The 8,256-nt window shown below is 44.9% G+C and overlaps 1 protein-coding gene across 3 annotated transcripts in view; it reads left to right on the top strand.

The window, feature by feature from the left end:
• The first annotated feature begins 3,888 nt into the window (after positions 1-3,888).
• The window catches only part of NSG1 (neuronal vesicle trafficking associated 1), a 60,475-nt gene continuing 56,107 nt past the window's right edge, over positions 3,889-8,256 (top strand). For all 3 annotated transcript variants that reach the window (XR_012711871.1, XR_012711870.1, XM_075260958.1), the window contains exons 1-2: positions 3,889-4,100; positions 4,466-4,616. Coding sequence is in view for 1 of the 3 variants with exons in the window: in XM_075260958.1 (XP_075117059.1) it covers positions 4,488-4,616 (129 nt within the window). In the remaining 2 variants the exon portion in view is untranslated. The remainder of the gene's footprint in view (positions 4,101-4,465; positions 4,617-8,256) is intronic.

Here is an 8,256-nt window from a genome sequence, read left to right as displayed (position 1 = left end):
TTATACACCAAACTGATAGTCTCTGCTTATATCAGTTATCTATTACATAGAATAAGTCATGTATGATAATCTGTATATGTCAATGGTAAATATGTGTATGTACTTCTACTGTTTTATTGTATTGTTGTACGATACTCCATTATGGCTGCAGTCTTGTGCTCCCACGGCCATTGCATAGCATTGCATGACATGTAGCTATTACCGTCCACGCTTACAGGATCAGTTTGTTGGTACATTGGGGATTTGTTGCTGTGCTTTGCTGCTACAACAGTAGTCACCCATGTGAGCTCAGCATTGTGAAAGATGGCCCAACACTGTCATTATTAGCTGCACTAATAGGAAAGTAGCATAAATACATGACTAAGACTCTGTTCACACTGCCGTCAGAAGCAATGACAAATCCCATTACCCATAGTATAACAGTGCGCCTTGCTATACCATTCTGGGATCAATAAGTAAGGGAACCCTGATAGAAAGACAGAAGGCTCTGCTCAGATTATGGATCCACTAAGAATGAATGGCTCCACCATTTTCTAATCCTGGCAGTAAAGGGGTTGGCGGGCCATTGTGGAAACTGCAATATGCCTGCCATCAAAAATACTGCAAACCCTGAACAACAACAATGTGACGATAGCCATAGACGGAGATTGTAGGAGCAGGTGCAATATAGGATCAGCTGCAACTCCACAATCCCATGCTAGGTACCAGACTGCAGAAGAGCAGAGTGCCCACCAAGGGCCATATCGGACACCTCCCAAATATACAGTATGTATTATAGGGTACATGAGGGCCTGTCGGTGGTGTTAGGAGTGTTTGTCACAGAATTTAAGTACTTGATCTATTCAAAGCAGCTACAAATTTTGTTTGTATGGCCATGACCCCTTTTCTTGTGGAGAATTCACAGATCCACAAAAAATGGTGCTCGGGCATGCTTACTGAGATTTCAGTTCCATACCGCCGAGATCCCATTCACAGGATCAGTTTGTTCTGTGTTGGTTGTTTGTGTTTGTTGTGTGCTGGCTTACGGTTGGCTTACGGTACGGCTGGCTTACGGTCGCTACACATTGAAATCAATGGGAGGCTTTTTATCCCATTGACTTCAATTTGTAGCGCGCGTGAGCCGGCATACATTGAACTGAATGGGATCTGTTTTGAGCGCCCACACTCTGACACATGCAGAGCAGCGCGTTACTCCGTGGGAATGGAGCCTAAGAGGCTTGGCGGTATTATGGATCTGTATCGTACGACCTCTATTACGAGTCCATTGTGGACACAGAGGATACATGGCTGTGTGAATGACCCATAAGCAAAATTTTTTTATATGAGCAACAGACAGGGCTGTGGAGTCAGAGTCAGGGACCATTTCGGGTGGAGTTGGAGTTGGAAAAACTTACCTGCTCCGACTCTGGCCTCAAACAAAAATTGTATTGGGTAATAGTGTCTAATTATTAATATTCTCTTCTCTCTCCAGCAACCCTAAAAGGCTTTTTGAAACTTTTCACTCCTTACTCACACCCAAGGTGCAGACTCCATTCACAGACCTTAGTGCCGATGACCTTGCCACTTATTTCCATGATAAAATTGATAAGATCCATCAGGAAATTACTGCCCAAGCCCCAGGTGGCATTGATCCCACCACCTACCATAGCAATGATCCCCTCACCAACCGCACTACAGACTGTCCATTCTCATCTTTTGAACCTGTTACAGAAGAGGAAGTCTCCCAACTACTTTCTTCATCTCGCCCTACAACCTGCAGCAGTGACCCCTTCCCCTCACACCTTCTCCAATCTCTGTCGCCTGCTGTCACTACTTACCTTACTAAAATATTTAACCTCTCTCTCTCTTCTGGAATCTTCCCATCCTCCTTCAAGCATGCTGTTATAACTATTGAAAAAACCCTCCCTGGACCCTTCCTGTGCTGCTAACTATCGACCCGTCTCTAACTTCCCCTTCATCTCTAAACTCTTGGAACGCCTGGTCTATTCTCGTTTGATCCGCTATCTCTCTGCTTGACCCCTTACAATCTGGTTTCTGCACTCTACTGAAACGGCTCTCACAAAAGTCTCCAATGATCTAATGGCTAAATCCAATGGTGACTTCTCTCTTCTTATTCTTCTGGACCTCTCTGCAGCTTTTGACACTGTTGACCATCAATTCCTCCTCACTATGCTCCGCTCAGTCGGCCTCAATGACACTGCGCTCTCCTGGTTCTCCTCTTATCTCTCAGACCGCACTTTCAGTGTATCATTTGCGGGCTCTGTTTCCTCCCCTCTTTCCCTTGCTGTTGGGGTTCCTCAGGGCTCGGTCCTCGGCCCCCTGCTTTTTTCTCTCTACACAGCCCCCATTGAACAAACCATCGCCAGATTTGGCTTCAGGTACCATCTTTATGCTGATGACACCCAATTATACACATCTTCCCGTGACATCACCCCTGCACTCATACAGAAAACCAGCGACTGTCTCTCTGCTGTCTCAAATATCACTGTAACTCCTTACTAATCGGTCTTCCCCTCACTAAACCCTCCCCTCTACAATCTATTCTGAATGCAGTGGACAGGCTCATCTATCAGTCTAGACGCTACAGCGATGCCTCTGGTCTGTGCCAGTCACTACATTGGCTGCCTATTCATTATAGAATAAAATATAAAGTTATCACTCTCATCCACAAAGCTCTCCATAATGCCGCACCTCCCTACATTTCTTCCCTCATCTCTGTCTACCGCCCAACCCGTGTTCTCCGCACACTCAATGACCTAACACTTACATCCTCTATTATCAGAACCTCCCATGCTCGTATACAAGACTTCTCCCGAGCTGCACCACTTCTCTGGAATGCTCTATCCCGGACAATCAGATTAACTCCCACTTTCTACAGTTTCAAACGCAAACTAAAGACGCATCTTTTCAGACAGGCCTATCACAATGTCTAACGTAAACCCTTAACCCTCCTCTGTCCCCGCTCCCACATTTCCCCACATGATATGATGCCATCTCATGCTAACTTTATAGGTACAAGCTCCATCCACATGTTAAAGGACACGACTGTCGACGGCTCATAAAGTTTTATGTTTGTGTAATGACAGTCACCTCTATTATGAAAGTGTCTGACCTCTGTATAAGCAATGCTGCCCCTGCTACCTCTTGTGTCACCCCCTCTACCTCATAGATTGTAAGCTCTTGCGAGCAGGGCCCTCAGTCCCATTGTCTGAAATGACTTTCTTTGTAATGTATCTTTCTGTCTGTATTTGAACCCTACAAATTGTACAGCGCTGCGGAATATGTTGGCGCTATATAAATAACATTTATTATTACTATTATTATTATTATTGTATAGATAACAAGTTACATATTTCATAGGAATTCAATGACTAGCTTTTTCATGAGTTAGAGAATCCTTTCTGCTTCTGTCTGACCATGGCTGTCATTTATGAAGGAGTTGGAGTCGCTGCTTGGCCTATCGGCTCTACAGCCCTGGCCATAGAACTAACAAGCGATGGATTATTTACATATAAATGTATTGGTTTGCTAAGAAAAGAAATATGTCGAAATATGTCTATAGCCAGCTTTATTCATACAACACATGAAAATCTGCACCTCCATCTACCCTACACTTCCTAGTGACCTATTGATTTCACCCCCTCTCCATACAATTCCGCAGCTAGTATACAACAACCCATTGGCCTTGACCAGAGCAGTCCTGAAAGAGTTAACCGTGATTGATTATCCCACAAACACAGAATATTAAAAGCCAGAAGTCAGGCACAACCTGGGTGGAAGGTGCTTGTGGTGGGGATGGGATGATGGTTTGCACCAGTTACAAGGGAGGGACAGGAGGAGGATGGGAGGAGGAGTTGGTGGTGGCCTCCAGGGGGCTTCTTTGTGTTGGATTCAGCAGCAGCCTCTAAGCTGCAAACCCATGGGTCCATGCAAATCTAGCTATCAGTAAGTGTCAAGCCCAGCAGCACCCAGCTCCTGCTCTCATCTGCAGCTGTCCACACAAAGACCCTCAAGAAGGAACCTCAAGGAGCCCCCACAGCGAGCGCCCACCCTACAGAAGAAGAAGGTGACCAGCAGGTATTGCATCTCATCCTCCCCTGGTGAGTAAAGCCTCATTTTATCCACATGATCAATAGGAAATGTCTTGGAGGCCATCACTTGTAATCTGTCCTGAAGATAAAAAGGCTTTGCATTATTAAACAGGAGCGCTCTGCATTATTTCCTGATGGGGATGATGGTCAGGGAGGGATGGCTTCTTGCGCAGCAGCCAAGAAGGGGTAGCATTGCCCTCCTAGACTATGTACAAGCAGCCCCCACCCCTCCCCTCTTCTTCTTCTTTTGAGTTACTGCTTTTGTTTGGCATCTGGGGGCTCCTCATTACTGTAATTCATTTTACCCATCCCTGGTGGCAGCAGAAGGTGGAGTTGCCTTGGCGGAGACTTTGATGCTTTGATTTGCTTTGCAGGGGCGCTGAGTAGTTTACCAGAATGGTGAAGCTGGGCAATAATTTTAGCGAGAAGGGGACAAAGCCTCCTATCTGTGAAGATGGATTTGACACCATCCCGTTGATGACCCCTCTGGATGTCAATCAGCTGCAGTTCCCACCCCCAGACAAGGTACGTACAAAGGGTGGGGGGGCATTACACAAAGGTGGGCACCAGCAGGTGCAGCCCATCCATCCTTATTATACATGGTCTGGTAGACAATAGGCATGCAGCGGGCTACATTGTCTAACCTCTTGTATTGTACTATTATATACAATTGTATTTCTAATAAACCATCAGGATACATTTCCTGTCATCTCCAGATATCAGTATATGATCCCCACAAGTCATATACCTCCTTGCTTTGTCTAACTATTAAGGTCATTATGATTATTATAGGGTTAATATCCAGCTTTCCACATAGGTCCAATGCCATAAATCTGCATTGATATGCAATGGTACATCCCCCTCTTTTCTTCTGTGCTGGTGTGTCATTGTGCACTGTAGTCTTGGCATTCTATTCATGTTTGGTTTCTACTGATGAGTATATGTCACCCAGATTGGGGAGTGCTGCAGTGCATGGGATTGTGGGAGGACATGTGTTATATTACTTTATTATTATTTTATTTTTATTTCACAATGATATAATACACTTATAGGTTCTTGCTCCAGGGACCCTATATATAATAATACTGTATATATATATATATATATATATATATATATATATATATATATATATATATAGTGATATTCTACATATGTATGCAATTCTGCATATTCTTAACATTGAGGGGACACTACGCCTTAGGGCATGGATTTCTGCTTATTTATATTGTGTTTGCTCATGTCTATCCCTGTACAGATGAATATACTCTATTGTTCCCTGTTATCAGCCATCTCAGACTGTTCTTCAATGAGATGACAGGAAGTCCAGAATAATATCCCCCCTCCCCCATGACTACTACTTTATATCGCACACCTCCATATGTGTGAGTGATATTAGCACCCCGTGTTATAACGCTGCATCTTTATGAGCTGCTTTATGCTTACTGGCCGCTTTAATACCGTGTCTGGATTCAGTCCTATATTATATGTGTCTCTGCAGCGCCATAATAATACTATATAGTCATCCTGTATTGTGTCTGGTATCAGTCCTATCTTCTCCTGTCTCTACCGCACCATAATAGTAATATTAATAATATATACTCCTCGGGATATTGCAGTTGGAATGCAGCACTGGCCGGCTCGCTTCCTTATTTATAAACCTGATGATGTCACCCTGTGGTCTCATCGCCAATCAGATGCTTAAAGAGACAGGACAGGTACAGATGTGGCGGAGATGCGCTTGGGTAATGCAGGTTTATTGGCAGGCCCATGTAAGACCAAAGATAGCTGATAACAATGAAGTCAGACTCAGCTCTGCTTCATTGACCCACCGAGCTCTGCTACATCTGGCGGATACAGTGAGTCATTGTAAAGATCTGCTGCTGTAGAGATGATGATGATGATGATGATGACATTTATTGATTTATGTATTTTGCCATATAATTATACTAAGCTCCATGGGAACATGTTGGGATAACTTAATGAGATTACATGCGGTCATGCCATGACTGTAGGCTCTGGTTGCTTTCTATTGGTTGTTATTCTTAGATGGGTTGTTTCATGAAGACAGGGGCTTGGTAAATAGAAGGCGGCCCAGCAATCAGATGATTTGCAGCAGGCCTGAAAGCGTCTGTCTGGACAGTAAAGGGGACAACACGTTAGCTTGTTGGCTGTTCTTCCCTTAGTCCGCACTGTGGTCGCTTAGGCAGGGGAGGGACTAACACATTGTTCACACTGCACATGTGGTTTGGCGTTGGCACAGTGTGAAATGGCTGACGTTGAGCTCACAACAGATGGGCGGACCAGAGCAACGGCTAGGTGGCTTGCTAAAATTTTGGTTACACACGTAGACCGATGGACCCCATTGACTATGATGGGGTCCGTCATTTTAAAATGGACAGTGACGGATGTAAAAGCCGCGGACGCAGGACTTTTATTGCGTCAGAGTCCGCTGCAAATGTAAACGTAGCCTTAGCTTACTCTAGTTGCTGTTACTCATTGTTGCATGGACTATTTTGTTGTGTAATATGTTGACTGGTATGTATTATGTGGGCTGGTGCAGGTTACTACTTTGAGAAGTATATGGGAGATGGACCACCCAATCGCTATTGCTAGGAGGAACGGCTTTGTACCCAAAAGTTCATCCATGGGAAATGATGATACCACGGCGAGAAGGGTCATATTATTTAAGGGCCTGTTCCTGCACTGAGAAGAGAGAAGCGCCTTGCTGCTCTAGGGTGGCACACACGCCATGGTCAGCTTGAGGAGAGGAGGCATCTTGGCAACCCCTAGTTCAGGGAAGCAGAGCACCAGCCAGACTCTACTAGCAGTGATACAGGTTTTAGGAGACAGACATCACATCCTTCTGCTAAGAGAAGCGCGGTGTCCCCCGCCAAGGGTCCGGAGGACTGCTTATCACTTCTGTCTACAAGTGCTGCAGTACTGATGTATTTACAACTACCTAACAATATAGAAGTCTACAGTGAGGGGTTGGTGTCTGTCCGGAGTGTTTCTTCATATCTCTGCAGGAGAATAGCTCTGGTAGGCCATCTGGTAGAGAAGGGATGGTGGGACTGGCGGCTAATCTTTGACATGGCACTGCTGCATTGAGCACACTTAGGTGAGCGCCATATTTTGCACTGTCCCACGACTGTCTGTGATCCATCAGTCTGTCTATGCTAGAAAATGGATAACCACTTTAATTACCAAAATTGTTCAACTGTAAGGCCCCATGCACACAATGTGAGGCCTAGTTTGCAGTGGAATGTACTCGGATGACACTCAGTGATGTATTCACATCTATGGGGGGCTTCTGATCCATTGGAATGACATGTAACAGAAGCCCCTACAGACATGAATGAACTTGGATGACACTGTCGTCTGCATGAGATACCTAGAGGCCAAACACCACATTACTACATACAGATGCATGCTCCATTTGGCTGAATAGGAAAACAGCATACATATATATATATATATATATATATATATATATATATATATATATATATATATCCCTGCACCCCTTATAGTTGTGCCCAAAGTTCTTGACCTGGACGAGCCATCCTGTCCTTGGTCAGCCATTTATATGTATGGCTGTCATGTCATACTCTACTTCCCCTTTGCAGTATGGCCAGCCACAGCTGATACCTAGAGGATTTATGAGGGCAGGCCCGTGGGGAACAGCTAATTTTCAGACGGGTTTCAATTTCCAATGGGGTTTTCAACATAGTACAGCCCCATAACAGGGATATTCCATAACAAGAAGATATATAAAGTCCAGTCACATTAATGTGACCACCTGTCAATATCCAGAATAACCACCTTTGGCAGAGCAGACCGCTGCGAGACGTGCAGGAAGAGAGGGGATGTTGTGATGATTTTCACTGGGATGTTGAGCCATGACAACGCCAGTGCCGTGCCCAGCTGCGCTAGATTACGTGGTTGAGCATCCATGGTGCAAACAACCTGATCGAGGTGGTCCCACAGATTCTCCATTAGGTTCAAGTCCAGGGAATTTGCTGGCCAAAAGAGTAGAGCAAACTCATCCTGGTGCTTTTCGAACCACGCACGTACATTGCGAGCTTTATGACACATTGCATTGTCCTGCTGGTAGATGCCATCATCCTGAGGAAAAACAATTCGCATGTAGGGGTGAACATGG

This window comes from Leptodactylus fuscus, chromosome 1 (assembly GCF_031893055.1).
Source record: "Leptodactylus fuscus isolate aLepFus1 chromosome 1, aLepFus1.hap2, whole genome shotgun sequence".
Classification (NCBI taxonomy): domain Eukaryota; kingdom Metazoa; phylum Chordata; class Amphibia; order Anura; family Leptodactylidae; genus Leptodactylus; species Leptodactylus fuscus.
This window is presented reverse-complemented; position numbering and strand designations above follow the sequence as displayed.